This window comes from Triturus cristatus, chromosome 2_1, assembly GCF_964204655.1.
Source record: "Triturus cristatus chromosome 2_1, aTriCri1.1, whole genome shotgun sequence".
Lineage (NCBI taxonomy): Eukaryota > Metazoa > Chordata > Amphibia > Caudata > Salamandridae > Triturus > Triturus cristatus.
Genome location: NC_140581.1, coordinates 864,578,506 through 864,598,022, shown reverse-complemented (window position 1 = coordinate 864,598,022; position 19,517 = coordinate 864,578,506). Strand labels below are relative to the sequence as shown.

At 41.5% G+C, this 19,517-nt stretch overlaps 1 protein-coding gene across 1 annotated transcript in view; it reads right to left on the bottom strand.

Moving 5' to 3' along the window:
• The window catches only part of PIP5K1B (phosphatidylinositol-4-phosphate 5-kinase type 1 beta), a 381,348-nt gene that overhangs the window by 54,708 nt on the left and 307,123 nt on the right, over positions 1–19,517 (bottom strand). The window contains exons 12-13 of the mRNA XM_085632982.1: positions 15,613–15,768; positions 6,832–6,970 (exon numbers count right to left, since the gene is read on the bottom strand). Coding sequence (XP_085489108.1) covers positions 6,832–6,970; positions 15,613–15,768 — 295 coding nt within the window. The remainder of the gene's footprint in view (positions 1–6,831; positions 6,971–15,612; positions 15,769–19,517) is intronic.

Sequence of the window (19,517 nt, the reverse complement as noted above, 5' to 3'; positions counted from 1 at the left end):
AGTAGAGGTTCTCTTGAACCGCACACAGACACAACACTTGACTATAGCACGACTCACTGGTTACGAATTAACATTGTTTCAGCCACATATAGAAATCAGACGTTGTAGTACATTGAATCCTGCCACACTGTTACCAGTAAACGGAACAGACCCACTTGCACATGATTGTATTGAAGTTATCACTATCACGACGAAACCTAGACAAGACTTGACAGACGTCCCATTGTCAGATCCAGACCTGACGTTGTATGTAGATGGGTCATGTATGAGAACAAGTACAGGAGAGTTAGTGGCCGCGTATGCAGTCACAACAGATACTGAAGTTATTGAAACAAATCGCATAAATACCTTGTCCGCTCAAGTAGCAGAGCTCGTCGCTCTGACACAAGCCTGTATTCAAGCTACGAATAAAAAAGTCAACATATATACTGATTCACGTTATGCATTCGGAGTTGTACATGACTTCGGCGTGCTGTGGCGAGAGAGAGGTTATTTAACTTCTCACGGTACCCACATTCAGCACGGACCCCTTATTCATGCCTTACTAGATGCAATACATCTACCCACTGCAATATCAATTATGAAATGTAAAGCTCATACGAAAGTTACTGATATCATTTCCCAAGGCAATGATTTAGCTGACAGAACAGCTAAACAGACTGCTCAAACCCACACGTCTGACATGACAAAGACGATAGTTCCGACACCAACACATTGCATGACGGTTAAAGATCCCGCTCTTGACGTAATTGACATACAGACACATGCTACACCAGATGAAATAAAGAAATGGACTGAATTAGGAGGGACCCAAACGGATCAAGGATGGATGACGAAGGAAAAATCTGTGTGGTTCCTTCCTGATTCAATGGTCCAAGTTATCATTAACACTGTACATAGTCCAGCGCACCTAGGAGAAAAGGCTATGCTAGACAGCATTCAACACATTTGGTTCAACAAGCATTTACGAGCAGCAGCTAAACAAAAAGTCCGTACCTGTATGATCTGTTGTCAGTTTAACCCAGGTAAAAGCATTCCCGTAGAACAGGGTGGATTTCAGCCTCCTGATCACTCTTTTGAAGTCCTCCAGATGGATTATATCCAGATGGAACGATGTCGAGGATTCAAATATGTTCTTGTAGTTGTCTGTGCTCTTTCCCGTTGGACAGAGGCATACCCGGTTTCAGATTACACTGCCCCGACTACTGCCAAACAGTTGGTTCGAGAATTCTTCCCACGATACGGTTTACCACGTGTTGTCTACTCAGATAACGGCCAGCCGTTCTCCTCCGAACTAATGAAACACGTTTCACTTTTGTTAGGCTATCAGTGGAGATTTCACTGTGTCCGACACCCCGAGGCAGCAGGTCTCGTGGAACGACATAATCAAACTCTGAAAATTAGATTGTCCAAAATATGTAGAGAGAAAGGTGTCGACTGGGTAGTAGCCTTACCAGTTGCACTCTTTTACATGAGAATGGTAGCGCACTCTCGAACAGGGCTATCCCCTTATGAGGTGGTCTTTGGTAGACCACCAAATATGTGGGGGACGCCTATACCATGAAAAATAACTGATATTGACTGTAACATGCTGACAGATTACTTGGCTTCCTTGATGTCTGCACTACAATCTTGTCGTTCACAGGTAGCTGCAGCCTTTCCCGACAACACCGAGGTGAAACCCCATGACGTAATTCCAGGGGACCTGGTGTTAGTGAGGAACTTTGACCGGAAATCTCAGCTGGATCCTAGGTGGAGATCGCCTCAACTCGTACTGTTAACAACGAGGACAGCCGTGAAGATCGAAGGTCGAAAAGGCTGGATACATTCAAGTCATATCAAGAAATTTCATGGACTACCGTCCGACGTAAATGACACACCCCGCGTGTCTTCACCGATTGACTCAAAACTTCCTTTGGTTGAACTGAATAACAATGAACAATATAAACTAAAACTTCGGTCTAAAAAGTCAGGCAATTTGATTGTTTAAGTCCTCTCCAAGGTGAATCGGTCGAATTTGTCTCTGACATGTATCCCTTAGACCTGTATAGAGAAAGAAACAGAAGGATGAAGTTGAAACAACATGCGTACTGTAAATCACTGCGTAGTCATTGCACAGTGACGTTATTAATTTTGTTTTTCTTATGTCTTTTAATAATAGCTGCAAGTATATTGTTGCACATATATTATCCTATTTCTAAACATGTTCATAATGTTACTGCTGAACATTCTTTTAGTGAACTTCCCCCGCATGAGTTGTCATATAGATTTGCGATGCGCAACAACACTTTTATTAGTATGTTACATCATTCCCATCAGGTTAGCAATGCTACAAATTGTTGGATATGTGGCCGACTCCCTCCCTATCAGAACTATAAAGGAATTCTGCCTCTCTTCCCATACCCGTTCACACACAATGGCTCCTGTGGAGCATGGTTTAGTCTAATTAATTCCCAAGATTCGAATTCCGCAGTTTATCAAGACAACTGGGTATGGGGAAACCTGAACTTAGTTTTACTTAAAGTCTGCTACCCTGACAAGAAGGGACTTCCCAAAAGAACAGGAACTGATCTAGAAAATGAAGTATATGGATTAGGTAATTTCACGCTTAATCTCATGATCCTGAATGTCAAATCCGAACCTGCACCAATTTTGCCCGCTATGTCAGTATTCCCAGTTAAAGGTAAATTATGTATAAAAAAGAATGGCTCTATACACATGGGCCACAGTAAATGCACCACTGTAATAGAATTCAGTGATCAAGGCAAGTCTACATTTAGAGCTTCTCGCCATTCCTACTTTGTATGTGGTCAGACTGCATATATACGTTTGCCCCTAGATTGGGATGGTACCTGCTATATTGGATTCCTTTTGCCACCTGTTTTCCTAGCTCCTCCCGATTATCATAGAAATACTCATTTAGTACACAATAGAGAACGGAGAGATCTCCCAATAGTCGATTACACTGAGACAGCATGGGAAAAATACACAGATTTCAATAAAGGTCTCTTTCCCTATATAGGTACAGTTACCAATAGTAAGCTGATACGTAGATTAACCAGAACCCTTGAAGCAGTAGTGAACGAAACTATTTCCGCCTTAGGCAATTTAACAGAAGAGCAGTCTGCTATGCGGATTGTTGTGCTTCAAAATCGTCTTGTCCTTGACGTCATCCTGGCCGATAGGGGCGGAGCTTGTAGGGTCATCGGATCAAGCTGTTGCATTTTCATACCAGAAAATTCGCCATCTGTATATAAAGCCATAACTCGCCTTCATAAGATTGTAAGCCAGATACACCAGAATCCAGGCACCTGGACTTGGTCCAGTTGGTTTTGGAGTGTATTATCTACCTTTGGATGGAGGGTCCTATCCTTCCTAGGTATTGGCTTTCTCATACTATTCAGTTGCTGTTTATGCCTACAATGTGGACCAGCGATTTGTGGTCTGTGTGCCACCTCGTGTATCCCACATCCAAGTTTTCATTCAAGACTCCGGAAGAAGAAAGAAGAACAAATGATGCTATATGAACAGATCAACGGATTAATGAAGATTGATATCTCTTAAGGGCAAGTAGGGGACAAGGAGGGAATGTGGAAATATGGATTTTTATGGTCAGTTATGTCCCCTATCTTGGACCCCAACGGTTTCATGTATAAACCATAAGTACATGTATGTTTCCTCCAGTTCCAGTTATGAAGACGCAAACACATGTGCGTTCACCGTCAACATGTCCTCTTTCAGATCCGCCATGAATGGGCCGGATATTCTATTCCTAAGTATGAAAGGCCACCGGCTTTATATGGTTCACTTATCCCATTTTACAGTTCAGACGAGTAGGCCCTGATTCTGCCATCAAGTCTTTTCTGCCTTCTGCCTCTGAAAGCTCCAGTCTGAGCTCGCATCTGTACCCATGAACTTTGTCCTACTCCCTGCGCGGCTAACGGTGCCTGACTCCAGCCTGTTGCCTGCCAAAAACTGTATTTCACCTTCAAGATTATCTGTTTTGCTCCGCTCCCTATCCAATACATTCCTGTCTAGTAGTTTAAGTAAATATTCTCCCAGCTACCGAGCAAAGGGCCCGGCTTCTCTGTCTTCATGCAAGTAATTCATAGCCCTATTACTATGGAAGATTTATGCCCTCGCATCTAGTGTAGACACTTAGACGCTTGTACATGCACTAACGGACAGTATAGTCAGTATAGAATAAGATTCTATCCTAAGAGACCTTTCTTTCTGGATAACACAGTTCTTTAAACATAGGATATTAGATATGATTTGGGATTAGGTTGACATAACCCCAGACTTCTGTCTCCACATGTAGAGCTAAAATGTCAAGTCCCCTTCATCCCCTAGTTACACGTCAATCACACGTCATGCTGCTGCGCGCGCATCTCTGCCAAGTATTTCTGCTGACATTGCGAAATTATTTCATGGAACCACCCATTTATGACATCATACCTGATGACGTTCTTTAGTTACACCCACTTTAGTTACGCATGTATGTTCTTATCTTTGTTATCAACTGTTACGCCTCCGGCATCTGTTTCACTGTAATGCCTATTGTATATAAATGATTACTTGTCAATAAAGGGGGTCCTTCACTTCCTGAACCTTCGTGGTGATGGAATATGGAGTCCTCAATTCGAATTGATTTTGGAATAAAGCCCGTTCCGAACCTCTAATACCACGGATTCTGCCTCTTATTTTACTGAGCTATTTATTATAGATTTTCCGCATCAAATTAAGTCCCGGTAATTAAATTATTTACCACAGGCCGACAGGGCTAGCCTTTGGTGATCTGGTAATATCACATCACAGAATTACACCTGAGGTGTCTAAAACATGGTGCAGTATTACGGGCCTTGGAATAGAGGCTTTAGTATTTCAAATTGTGCTAGAGCCCGGCTCATCACAATGCCAGGTTTGATACTTTTGTGTTCGAAGCAGTAGGACAAAACCACCCAAATATAACAAGATAACAATAAGGTCGGATTTCCAAAGACTTGTTTGATTGTCTCACACAAAAAAAGATGGCGGAAATTAGCTTATGTGATGTACTAACATGAGCTCCATTTCTTGTAGTTTTGCTCTGGCATTTCGCTGTATAGTCTTTTGTTACCAATTAAGATCCTGAGTATTCTTCCTCAGCTTCTGAAGTTCCTTATGAGAACTTTCTTTCATATGAACCAAGTTATCGTTATAATCAAAGGTGTAGCCCATATAACACATAGTGGGGCTGAGTAGCATAGCAAATGATCTCACAGAAAGTGTTGTCATAGGAAATGACATCACGCTCGTATCATACCTCCAACTTTAACTGGAGTGGGACTTCCCTATTCTATGTTCTTATCTAAGGAACACTGTCAGGTCACCTGGAGACAAATATGCTTATACAGCAAATATCCATGTTTTCTGCATGTTTCTTGGGTCCCAGCATTATAATCCTACATGCATGGTTTTTTAAAGCTCAATAAATTAGACACTGGTTGCTGAGATCTGAATGGGACAAGCAGCTCAGCTCACTGGAGAGACATTGTAACATCTTTCAGATCTGAATACAGCCATGCTCAATCTCTGACAGGGAGAAGCTCCAGAACTGCCTCTAAAGAATGCAGTGCTGTGAAAGAAAAGAGAGGCCATGAGCAGTTCCATAGTGGGCAGTCAGTCACTTCTTTTGGTGTTCCTGTCCTGGTTGATCTCCAAGTTACTGCTAACTCCTGCCATCTCATTTCAAATAAAGGATCACAGCATAGAACTTTTAGGGAAAAATGTCCGCTATGGCATGTTGGCAATCATGTTTTGGAGAGCATGTTAAAAAAGGATCACTGATCATACATGCATTGTTAGAAATGTCAGATATGTTCTGTCGCTAAGTGTCCCCACGTCGCATGCAACACTTTCAGCCAGTGCTGGTATTTTAGCCGGGAAAACACGTGGGGATTTGCAGTTACATGTTTACACTGTAGACATGGCATCAAACATCACAGCATGGAAAATGATTTTGGCTAAATAGCCACACCTGGCTGAATGCCCCACACTACACAAGGGGCCAGTTGTGAGCTGGGTGTGATAATGTGAAAAAATAAAAGACAACAATCATTATTATTTTCTCGGAAGGGGGATGGAGGAGGTTATCAAAAAGTACCTTATGAAGTCAGGGTGAAAAAAACATTGTAATCATGTCTTGAAGAGAAATTCCTGGTTTGTCATATGTAAACTATAGACAACGCTACATGATAAGTATACAGTACTATACATATTTGAAAGATCAAATGTTGGTTTCAAATATCAACCAAAATACTAGTTTAGAATGCTGATTTTGATGTTGTCAGCTTTGAACATTGCATTGATTTGTTAAAATTAGCAACCTATTAAGACTATTTATAAACTGCACACTACAAACTGAATTACTGAGCTGCACTGCAGGCAATCCTCAGGAGTACGAGCTGTTCAGGAGAAAATGCATGGAAGTCAGGAGCAGTAGAGACGTCTACAGACATTTAGGGAGATATTTCTGAATATTCAAAAATACAAACACATACACTCAAATTTATTATGTTTAAGACTGTGCTGAATATAGCTATGCTTTTTTGTGAATTGTGCCTGTACAATCCTAAAGTGTAATGGCCCAATAGAGTTCATTTTTCACACTTACTTAAACCCAAAACATAGCTTGTGTCAATATATATTACAAAGAAAACATAATTAATGAAGACCTAACATTACTCTGTCAGGGCGAGGAGAATCCCATTGATCATTAAAGTTGATACACATAACATAGTCAATTAGGGATCTGGGATGGTTTCTTCAAAATACAATGTTAAGGATTACCTGTAAGGCAAAGTTCCATCATTGTGATATTGCTCGTCTCCATACAGAGAGGATGAAGAAATGGTGGTTGCTAAGGAAGCAGCTTCAAACAAAGACGTAGTGCTTGGCACGAGATCGGGCCGGTGTCGTAAGTTTAATGCTGCACAGAAAAGGCAGAGGAATTGAGTGTAATTGTTCAACTGAAGTTCAAAAAGTGAAAAGTAGAGTGTACACTAGTTAGTTGTATATAGAAGTCATCATTAAGTATTATTAATTAGAATTCATAATAGGATATAATTAATATTACTGTAATATAGCTTCAGACTTAGGTTTTCCCTCCTTTATCTATGTGACAAACATTTATGTGCACACCCATCAGCTAGACTCAGCAGATGTGGTTATGAAAAAGACAATTACTGATGAAGAAAACAACAACATTCTGAGTGGATAATTTCATTCTACTAGTTCCAAAATGGAGGGGGCGGTCTGATTAAAAACCCTCAGTTGTCTACATGTTCAAATATGAGTCATCTTAACCAATTCAAATTTAAGTTTGCTCACAGGTTCATAAAGAAACCACGCAAGGAATAATTTAAGCAAACATTACATTTATTACAAACAAGTTACAAAGAATTGAACACCCGCATGTGATTATACCCACTGTGTGAAGCTGTTTCATCTGCAAATGTTTGCTTTGGTCAGAAAAAAATACTTTTGATTTTCAACTACGTCATGTTTTCTCAATCTCTAGATTTTGTCTATTCTTTCATGCATTCATTTATTCGTGTTTGTTATGTCCTTGCCAATAGTGACACTGGTGCTGTGGTTATTGCTGTCAGGTTCAACAGGTTTTAGCGAAACTTTATATTATAAAGGGTAATATTAGAGAAGAGCCGACAGAAAAATGACAAACAAAAAGTTAACATGATACATTTTATAGTTCAGTAAAAAAAAAAAACAACGTAGATACCAAAAACTCAAGAGGATGTCACACAATAGACTTTTATCACCAGACCTTTGGTCAGATTGACTGAATTTCTTGGAATTCCTTGATCTGGGAATAAGTTAACGAAATGATATGAAAATCCTGTCCCATAAAAAGTGCAGCAAGAGATGCAGAGATGGCCATTTATGATAATTAAAGGAACATTCTGGGCAGTATTGTGTACATTTATAGTAGCATCCCTATCATCAACAAAAAGAACCAATCAGATTTAAATTCAGAATAATTAATTATTGTTTTTTTCTTAAAATAAATACTTGGCCTACCAGAACAAAAAGGCCTTGTAACACCTCCACCCCAAACAATGTTTTCTATACTTTCAAGATGTCCACCAAATTGTGTCACCCAAGACACAATCTGGCGGCCATCTTGAGAGCATAGAAAGTATAGAAAACAATAATTTCTATGCTTTGAAGATGGACAACATGCTTCTCTGTCATGTTGACATACTTTCAGCATGCCCGATTACAGCTATTGGCTATGCCAATGTTGGAGCATTTCAAAAGCATCTGCGTTGTGACAATGCCAAAGGCAGCAGCTGCGAAGCATGGGCAAAGTGAGACCTATTTTTTTGCCACTGCTTGTTTTAAAAATAGCATCAGTGATCGGTCCTCCCTGCAGGGATCAGTTATCTGTTAGCAAGAGCGAGTGCTAGCAAGGTCTCTCTATGTCCATTGATCCGGTTCTACCGCAAAGGAAATGATACTGCTGAATCACAAGAAGTATTTCTGCCTCCTGGCTTTGATCCACCTTTCTGCTCTGCTCCCTTTGGTCTCGATAACCCCACCACATTGACAAATTAACATGCTGATGATTTTACGGGATATTCACCTCTTTTTGAGGATTCGGCCAGGGGTGACATTCCAGGCACAGCTTCTAAGCTGGTTCATTAATTAACATGTGTCTCTATTGAAGTGAGGTTAGATTACATTCTGTGCATTGCAGCTGGCAGACCTACAGAATTTAAGGACACAGTTTTTAATCTCTACTACAGTATATTTTAGGAGTATAATTCTCGCCAAACTATTACCATTAATACCTGTTTCATAGCAAGTTGCATATTTCTTTGCATTTTGGGAGGAATAGCTGCTGCAACCACAGAGGTCAGTTATAAAGACACTGACCTCTATGGCCTCTTTAATCATGTGCTTACAAGAACACTTTTATGTGCACGTTTGATCGAAATGCTATCCCCACGTGGAGGCCTGTAGGGCCAACTAGAGTTAAGCCATAGCCCAGTTCACAGAGCGGCTGGACTAGAAGAACATATTTGCTGCATTGACCCATCTAATAAGGGTAAATAATGAAGGTCTCGGTCATTAGCAGAGGTCTACATTGATGAGCAAAGATTGAAAGGTGCTTGGGGACTTACAATAAGCAGATGGAATTCCTCAAAACTGTTGAATGAAAGGTGCACCACTCATCATTTATGGAGCGTTCATTGTTGGTGAGAGTATTGTAGCGGCCTCACCAACTTCTGCACGTGTGAATGATTACGCCACACCGGGAGCTTGGTATTACATGTCTTTATTCCTCAGCGTGTAGCCACTAACTCCACCTTCAAAATCATGAACTCTATCCCCACACCCGAAAGCTTACGTCACTGTTCTACGGAGTCCTTCATGAACCAAAAGAGGCCCGTCACCTCTAACTCACCAGACACTACAAGTATCAGCTCCATGTGCCTTGGACACAATGGCCTTGCTCATGCACTACATGATACGATTAATGTCACTCATACTAGACTGCATGGTCTGTAACCCGTTACAAATGGTATGTAATTCATGTAACTGCTACACCATTGAGGGACCATGGACACGAGGTTTCCATTGAGGCTGTTGGCTGATATACTCCAGCGGGGTGTAAAACATCTGGCGTGTAGCACCCATAATGTATGGTCCCTAGTCCCCTATTTCCTAACTGGTAACAAATGTGTGTGACACCAGCCTTGAGTGAAGTGACACATCCTCCTTTTGGCCGGTCCTTACAATAGTTTCAATACAGCATCTACGGCAATAAGAGCATGCAGTCATTTAGCAAGGTGGCATGTCATAGGTGATGCACCTACTTATGTAGTTGCACATTCGTCTGTCTTTCCTATGCTTCGCAGAGAATGTAGTTTGCAGGTCTTTGTGCTATTCCTCACAACACGCACTGTCATAAATTTATAGGAGGGGTGGTAGCTCTGTGACACTGTATACAATAACGCACTGACACTGATCAATGTATTATCCGCATAGACCCTCCATCCATTAATTGTGGCTTTCTACCCCCTACAGGTTACATTTCTTATAAATTGTGCCAATAGCGTCCATTTCCATGCATTAGTTACATGCAGGTAATGGATTCCTTAAGTAGATAGCCCATATCAGAAAGTTTCTTGCAACCTCAACCTCCTTCATTCCCCTGTGCTGTCTGTCAAAGGCACACACTGTGCATTCCATATGGATTGCATAACCCCTCTCAGTATGGCCTCAGGTGCGTTTTGTGTTCTATGTATGGATAGCATAATGCCAGTTGACCCTAGGTGCATATCAGAGGGTAATTGTTTGTTCCTGACTGGGGCATTCTTTTGGCTGTGTATTCTGACGCTGTTCTGCATGATGTCGCTATGTATTTTGTATCATCTCTTCTATATCTTTTCGATGGCAAAGCGAGTTATACCTACCTGCATCATTCTTTTACCTTGGATATGTTCTCAGCTGCTTTCTTGTTACTACTCTGTGTGATTTCTGGAGGTGAGGTTTGTTAGTGATGTCACGAGTGACAGCTCTGTAACGTTTAACAATTTGCATCCATTTGTGATTCGCTAATCACTTATTTGCAAATATCTTGTGCAGCAAATGTTTATGATTTCTTGCAAACGTAGCACCCTGTTTTGTACATTGGTGCCTCTTAATTTGGAAATCACACTTGTTCGCATTTTAAACTTAGATTATTGGTCGCTCTGTGCACCTTCTTTCAAACGTACCTTGGAATTAGGTGCATACCATACTTGTTAGATGGGAACATCTTTGAAAACTTCTAAGAGAAGAGTTATAAAAAACAAATGCAAATAAGCTCGGAGCAAATATCTGCCACACGCATTTACACAGATAACGCAGAATTCAGAAGTCCACCATTCATAAAAAGAACTTTCATAATATGTGAAGGTCACCTCCCTAGCATTAATGTACACTGCCAGCTCCCTCCTCAATATGGAGGAGGAACTGGTCAAGTGTTTTGTCATCTTTCCTCATATATATCATAAACATCTGAGAATTTCACCTGTGCTCCTCCTTGTGAATTCAAAGGGCTGTATCAGAGGCACTGGGGTTGCCTCTCCTTCTGTTGCAGGCCACAGCTGCCCCCTCAGATGGTTAGGTAGGCCAGACCAACCAAAGCAACTACATGGCCTTACCTCACTTTGACAGCAGCCTGCCTAGCAGCAGTGGCCAGCCTTCCTCCCTGGATCTGAAGCAAAAGGCTTTACAAATAAGGGAGAGGGCCATTAGATGGTTTTGACTCCGAAAGCCCACCTTTTTCTGGTGGACACTAGATAGAGTTGAACTGCGTGCACTTAGTGTGTTCACTTCTTGGTTTGCCCATCCATAGCAGTGGCAGGGTATAAATATGTACCAATATGAAAAATAATACCACCGACTCAGATGTAATTTTGGATGAACGTCCTGAAAGAAATGCAGTCTAAAATGTATAAGCAAAGGGTAACGAAAGGAACCAAGGTGCCGGCAAACCTCTGCTGTTCTTCTGTGATGGAGAAGGTAACACAATGGCAGGCTAGTATTTTCAGCTTGACGCAGAAGGCCATCATAAAAGGGATCTGGCAATGCCCCCATCTTTGTTCAAATACCCGCGAGAGCATTAGACCGCAGCGAGTGGGTCCGTGGAGGAATCACAGTGCGAATACATCTTACACAAGTGGCCCCTTACACAGCTTTCATTGAACTTGTAATCTGTAACTGTATGTTGTGGCCTCCCATTCTATATGATAACAGCAAGAGGATGCCATTTTCCAACCCAAGAGAAGTGCCTGAAAACATGTTCACTCATAAAAGTAAATAACTTGTTTTTATTGCAGCACCTTGTTCTGCAAATACCTTCTTCTAAGCACTGGAAATAATATCTTTTACTATTAGCCGGTTTAGGGACACTCAGTTTACCAAGTTCAGAAGAATGGAAGGTGGAGGCGGCCTTATAAACTTTCAAATGTGTGATATTCACATCAATGCAAATGTCTTTAGCGAGCTTTAACACACTTGACTAAACTTGCCAGATGTCAAAGAAAGCTTCACTTCTCTTACATTTTTGACCAGGAATTAATTTGCCTCCAGAGCATATGGGCCCCGTGGACTGCTTTAGCAAATAGTTTTCTCCTTTCAGTCTACATTTGACCCTGCGCCTCAACAAATAGCAAGTCTGTTTTGTTAAAATAAACCTGGGCGCCAGAGCTATCTCTGATCGTTCCTATTTTTTCCTATAAATCCCTTAAACCCGAAGACCCAAACTTGTATAATTTCCTTTCATGTATGTTTGCAGAGTATTAAAAAGTACAGTCTAAATACTAGTTTGCCTGGGAACAGACGTTTGTTTACTTGGCTTGAGGTATTCTGCCTGCTGCTCTGAATGGCGTATTATTTATTTTGGACTTCATTTTGGTCTCAGAAGTAGCCATGCTGTGAGCTGCAAGATTCAGTCTCTCAATGAATCTGTTTCATGCGTCACTGCAGACCCAGAGTCCAAAGGGCTACCATCCAGAAGGTTCTCAGCTTACTTAAGTTCTGGGCTTGAAAGTTGTGAATGTGAATCCGTTTCGAAAAGTTTGAAAACTGAAAGCATAGATCACTGTTTTTGACATTTATAAAGCTTAGCATGCATTTGTACAGAAAAACAAAATGTTTTTTGCACAACAGCTCGTTTTACTTTAATCTTTGTAAAGAAAGTAGTTTTTCTGGTACCATTCGTGACTGGTGGGACGTCAGTCATGTTAGTAATGTGTTGGCCTGTACAGTAACAGATTCGAGCTAGGCCTACTGTGCCAGCAGGAAAGGCAGTACCTGGCGGCCATTAGTACCTGCTCGGTATAATAACCATGGTGTGATTCAGTTACCTGAAGCAGGTCCTAGAAGCTTTCTGTGATATCATTTCTGTTTCCAGGAGGTTTTAGGCAGCTCGAACATCTCAGCACTTAGGAAATTTTGTGGCGAAAGGATTCCCATATGCTGGAGGTGAGGGCCTGACAGGCACAGCAACGTCTACGCCCCTGCAAATAAAACCCTTAGTCCCAAGAAAGAAGGGCCACGCCAGGCACCATGTCTACCTTGTAATGATAATAACAACGTGATGTTATATGGCATTTCATTAAGCAGTTCTAAGAACTATAAATAACAGGTGGTACGATTACTCATTCTAATGGTTTTCACTTCACCCACCGCAGAAGAATGAAAATGATAGATGGTCTTGCCAAATTTGCACTCGTACCATGCAAATCACAGCAGTCGTCAGTCCAAGCATATAACTAACTGAGAATCTCGCCATCATGTGGAAGCGGGAACAGTTCAGGAGGGCCTGCAGCTGCTCTGTTGTCCTCTAAGAGTTTGTGCAACCGTAAGAGGGTTACTAACCACACGCTGTGCTCTGACCAACAACGTCTGTTTGTTTGGAGTGGCAGATTCTGTTTTTGTTGCTGCTGGGCAATACTGTTAGCTTAACTGTAAACGGACTGTTCCAGGTCCTCCGGAACCCCATGAGGCATCATTCGACCTCATAATAAGGCAAAAAATTGTGCCTTTAACACTGATGCGCCCAGAGAGGGTCACTGCAACCTGGACAAGGATTTGTAAGTTATCGTACTCAAGGGGTCACCTCAAAATTGTAGGGAATCCATTTCACATGGTCTTGACAAAAGCCTTAGACCCGTACAGCTTGTACATAGCTGAAACACGTTGACCTCATCACAGATGTGTAGGATCAATAATTTATCCTCACAACATCGTTTTACTTTTAACCTTATTCCTATCCTTTTTATTGATTTTCTTAATGCACATCTTCTCTAGGATAGGAGATAAACCCACATGTCACCACTGTCTTCACCTAGAGAGTTCCCCTTCTGGTCGGAGGATGAGTTCACTTGGAGAACAGGACACTCAAGTGAAAAAGACCCTATGATAATGCTATCCACAGCATCACCCCAATAGAGATAGTATACACTGTTGGTGGTGAATATGTGGATGAGGGTCTTCAAGACAATTCTGTATGGGCCCTTGGTGTCTAGACATTATGGTTTACTTTTTTTGATTATCTTTACTAGTCAAAAATAATCTGATGCTTCTTTTGAAATGCAAGGATGGAAAAGGGTATATTCAGTGCAATGGAGATGCACTGATACCTTCTGTTCTAAAGACTGGCAGCCATCTTTGAACGGCATCTGCTCAAATGACAAAATGAGAGCTGAAGTAGTTATTGTTGTAGTACGTCCAGTGATTGCAGAACTCTCGACTATCACCCACACTCACAACACTGCCAGCACAGGGCAGGTAAAATGGAACTTGCTGGTCCTCCGATTCCTCTCCACAGCCTTATTTCTGTACCCTGTGTTCTTTAGCTGTTCCCTTTATATTCTATCTGAACCCAGTTCTCCATCCCTGTTCCATTTATGATGCTATGTACAGGCAGTCACTCTGGTACACTTACAGGATAGCTGCAAGAGTCAGAAACAGGCATAACATTGAAGATGTTTTTGCATTCTGAGTATTCTTTGTCAGTGTACCACGAGGGAGGAGGCAAAGAGCAGGAGAAAGGAGCCACATATGATCCCACTCATCTCCCAGGGAAGCAGGGCTGACACTTCTGAGATTGTGATGTGAGGAAGAGGGTTTGTGTGTATGTCGAGCACTGCTGTTGGTGCCACCTGCTCTGCATTGAGTCAGTGAAGACGCACTGCTGCAGCTCATGTTGGGTGCGCATAGAGTGGAAGACCAGCTTGGCAAAAAGATTTCAACTGTATTATAACCAAAACATTGGCCTTCTTGACAGGGAAGGATAGCAATATAAAGGGGCCTTATAATGTCTGTCGAATAGCCAGCCTAAATAAAATTTGTTAGGTGCATGAAATTTCACGCACATAAAATGATCTAAGCATGCTGGTGGAGTCCAAATAGAAATATATAAAAGTTACCAGACGCATCTCCTTTGCACTGGAGTGTTGGTCTCCCCCCAGAGCAATTCATCATCAAAGTTACTGTATGGCATGTGGCCCTATACAACTAGGGGGCACTGCTTGCCACCGGGCTGTGTATCCAGTTGGATAAGCTTTGTAATGCCACAGGGTCTAACCGTTCTTTGTAAACAGAGCTCTTTTCTGACTAAGATCCAAGACCAGCTGAATTAGCAACAAGCAGCACCTTCAGCCATACCCCTGCTGGTCATGGCATTACAAAAGGTGACCATGGACATATGTGGCTTCTCCTGTACCTCCACCACGTACCCTGCATTTCGATTTTACACCCGTCACTGACTGTCAACCATAGCCTAGTAATTAACTGGACAACACTAACAGCAATATTTAGCACACTGTAAACTAAATATATTATTCACCCTTTCCCACTCTTGGTAGGCAAGGCGCTCCTCCGTGGCTGAATGGTGAGGCTGATACTACTATTGCAAAATCAGAAAACTAATAAATAAGTATGGTAAAGGATGGCTGAAATACAGTTGTATGTGGGACTAGTTATTGGTGGTATTCAAAATATCTGGTTTCCTACAGATAAATTGCATATTTTAGACTACTAGTTCAGAATTACCTTCTTCGTCGAGGCTGGCGAAGCTCTGTCCTTCGATTAACCTGTCGTTCTTCTCGTCTCTCCACTCCTGGTTGCTTGCAGGAAGTTTTTCCTGCGACATGAACCTTAGGGCGGGAATGGAGTTGCATCTTCTCTTAGAGGGAGAGGATTTTAAAGCTGTGGAAACAAATCCACCCGGAAATATTAGTTTTGGTCTGTGATTTGCTACTTTATGTGCATTTTTAAGAGAAAAGGCCACAACCATGCCCCTTCCCCAAACCCAAATCAGAGCAGAAAACAGTCAATGAGTTGCATACCTGGAAACACCATGTTTGATATCTCATGAGCAAAACCTCAGAACATCATAAAAACTATAGGGATCTCCACTGACAAGAATATGACCTCACAGAAGGTTTTTATTCTTCACATGAGCATGTAAAGCCCTACACATCGAGACAAGAAGAGTTCTCAAGTAGGGTTTTATTTATTTTTGTGGTTTATAGGTGGCCAAAATGTTGTCTTTTGGTCATTTCAGCAGAGCACCGTGTGATACACACAAGTATACTTGTGTTGACAGTAGATTGGTAGCTATTTGTAGCACATGGATGTAAGTGAAGTACATGTACCAGCCATAGGCTCAATCGAGCTGTACCAGAGCAGGCCCTCAGTCTGTGCTTCCTTTTTGAAACACTGGTGACAACCTGCAACACCCAACTTTTTTTTTTTACAGTCGTGCATAACTGAACCTGAGAGATACGGAATTCAGTCAATTCAGTTTGTGCAGCCATATTTATATTTTGAGAAATAAATGGCGAATTCTGCTTTAGCTAGATATCCGAAATACTGCTTCAGAATTTACCGCTGTTCTCTGTTCAATGCTTCTTAGTTTCTGCACTTTAATCCTGAAGCACTAAAGATATGTCTATGAGTACTGTCTTGAAGGATTCTGTAAACGACTGCTCAAGTTAGTTTTTTCATTGTTGAAAATTTATAGATAAAGTTCTTAAAAAATAAAAAATCCTGAAGCACAGGGCGGTGCAAAAAGCGGGGACCAAAATTGCCCAGAGAAATACAGTTGGCACACCATATTGGCATTGATTTTTTCACCCATTTTCAAGTCTATCATCATTGTGTTCTCTTGAACCTACTTTTATCTGGAGAAAATTGAACCTGCAAAAGAATTGGAACAAAGCTCAAACTGTGCAACTGCGCAAAAATCAAGATTTAAAAACCAGCCATCAATTTGCATCCCATTTTAAAATTAGCACAGCACTTTGAATGAGGTTGTTAGACACTCTAGCTGCTGTACTATACAATGTGCCCTGGTGGCGCGACAGGGATGTACACCTGCTTTTTGTGCTCCGGGTTCCTTGGTATTACTGCCCCTTCTGTAATATGGGTCATGCAGATACGAAATGTGCACTGGTGCAGTCTCAAGGTGACGGTCCCTCATTTTCCTGCAGTGTATCCCTATGCAAATGAGGGAATCCTTTTTATTTGTGCCCCCACCATGGTACAGATGCAGGTGCAGAGGCAAAGAGGCCATCTGTAGGCACACTAACAATGCCAAATAGAGGTAGTGCACAATCGGAGTGCCACCCAAGGGTACGCCTTGTGAAGGATTCCAAGGAAACCTTAAATATCCTCCTGCTGACGGGTGCAGTCACTCTGGGCCCCCAACTGCAATGGGAATCATACCCTTCTTTGATACTGAGGCTGAGTCACCGCATGCTTGAAAATGCAACCGGCGGCTTCAAACAGCAGTATCCCCTTCGATAATTTGCTGTTCACAGTGTGGGCGAGAGTTTCTCACCAGTACTGGAACAGCGCAATTGCTGTGATAAGGCGCACTTCCCAGACAGTGCCCAGTGCACACATTCAGTGGTGTGTCACAGCGCAGAGTGGGACAGTGCGCCCTATCTGTAAAAGTCCCCATTTAATTTCACCAACCCACAGTACTGGATATGAACCCAAAGTCACCTAACATTTCATCAAATCAACCTAAGCATTGTATCACTTGGAACAACCCTCCATGCCGCTCAGCATCACTAAAAATAAAACTACATAATAGAAGAGGAAAACAGTGATTGTGATTAACAAAAAAATTATTTGCAAGAGATCCAACATTACTTGGAAACAATGAATATGTCTGTTGGATACATATTCTTCCCGGTTACTTTCATGGAACTATTTAAGGGAAGCAAACCTTCCATTGAACAACGTTCTGTAAGTTTGTCATCCCTGACCTTTTGGGCCATTATGGTATTACAATTCTGGAAGCAATGTTTGGTAACAAGAGCTTATGGGATCTGACTGCTTTGTCACAAAAGAAATGGTACAGACAATGCTTTTACAGAATCATTACAGTAACTTATATCCCACGCAAAGGAGCTACAGGCCTATAGGAATGATAATTATTGACACTTGGATCTCATATTGAAAAATTATAATAAGATGTGATGATCTCACTGAAAGATACTGATTAAATCGATATTAGCAGTCAACATTGAATAAACTACTACTCCTAAGAAACAAGATGTCTGCCTTGTCCATGAAGAATGTTGGGAGACAGTAGAGAGACAAGTCAAAAGTTTAGCAGTATATTCTGAATTACTTTTCAGAAGAAAGAAAGGTTTGATATTTGTTGATCACTTTTAATTTTAAATCATCTTGAATTCTGGACCCACTGAATATCTTTTAGAAAACTGACTTTTCCATACAATGCAGAAGGAAAAATATGTTTTGTCAACATCAATACACGAATGCTGGAAAGATGAAGCACCTCTGATGAGCTTTCAACTAACCGAACAAAACTGCAAGAATGTTCCTTAGCTTACTCAAATTGTGCCACAAAATGTGCATTTGCTATTTCAGAGTACACTGTATCATAGACACCAAGGTATTTCTCACCTCATGGTCTCAGCCGACTAAACCATGGATCAGCAGCTGACAAGATCATTGTAGCTCCCGTTGGATTTACAAAGAGGCAAGAAACAATCTTGAACATGCACAGCATTTAAAGATAAAGTCTTAAACAATCCCATGTACAACCCTCATCCACATATCATCCCCTCTCTCATTCACAATAACTTGCTAAGTTTGAATCCCCCCTTATCCACCCTACTCACTCTGCTACTCTTTACCCAGCAACCTCAACAAGTTTCCAATGGGGCCATTTTTTATGCAAAATTGCCGTCATGAACAAAAACCTAATCATTGTCCTCATCTACAGCAAACATCTTTGCACTGTGTGTGTTGCAGACACAGAAGGACTGGATGAACCCGGTCCCCGATGTCACCACATCCTTATCAAGAATAAAGTGGGAAGAAATGGAGAGTGAGCTGCCCCCTTATTACCAACGCTCGTAGCAGCACTAGCCCTCCCACAAGGCCCCATACTGGCCTTCCTGAGCCCCTCCCTGACTTCTTAGCTGAGATAATCACCCCCAAGGTCTTTTTGGCAATTCAAAATCAGTCTGAAAGAAAAATAGAATGGTCCTCATCACTGCAAAAACGTCCTATAAAAGCTTCATACTCGAACAGCATTTCTTGGAATGGACACATTGACAACGAGGTCCTATGTTGGAACCTTTCCATCAACAAGCTCCACACAAAGCTTTTTGCTGGCATGATCAGTTAATGATTTCCTTTGATGTTCCCACCCTAAAATACACATGGCAACCAGCTTCATCGGTATGTGGCCAACAGCGAAAGGAAGATTTTGAAACACTCTTCAATTCACGTTCCAAATCAACTGTCAGTGAGTTCATGGAAAAAAATATATTATTTTTTTCTAACAGAAGAGAGACAATGGAAAATCTGTCTCTCACATACTATACTAAAATCAACCCACATATTATCCACAAGTAGTTCTCAAAAAACTACGTGGACCTTAGAAATGCCGACAGGAGACTTGAATATCAATG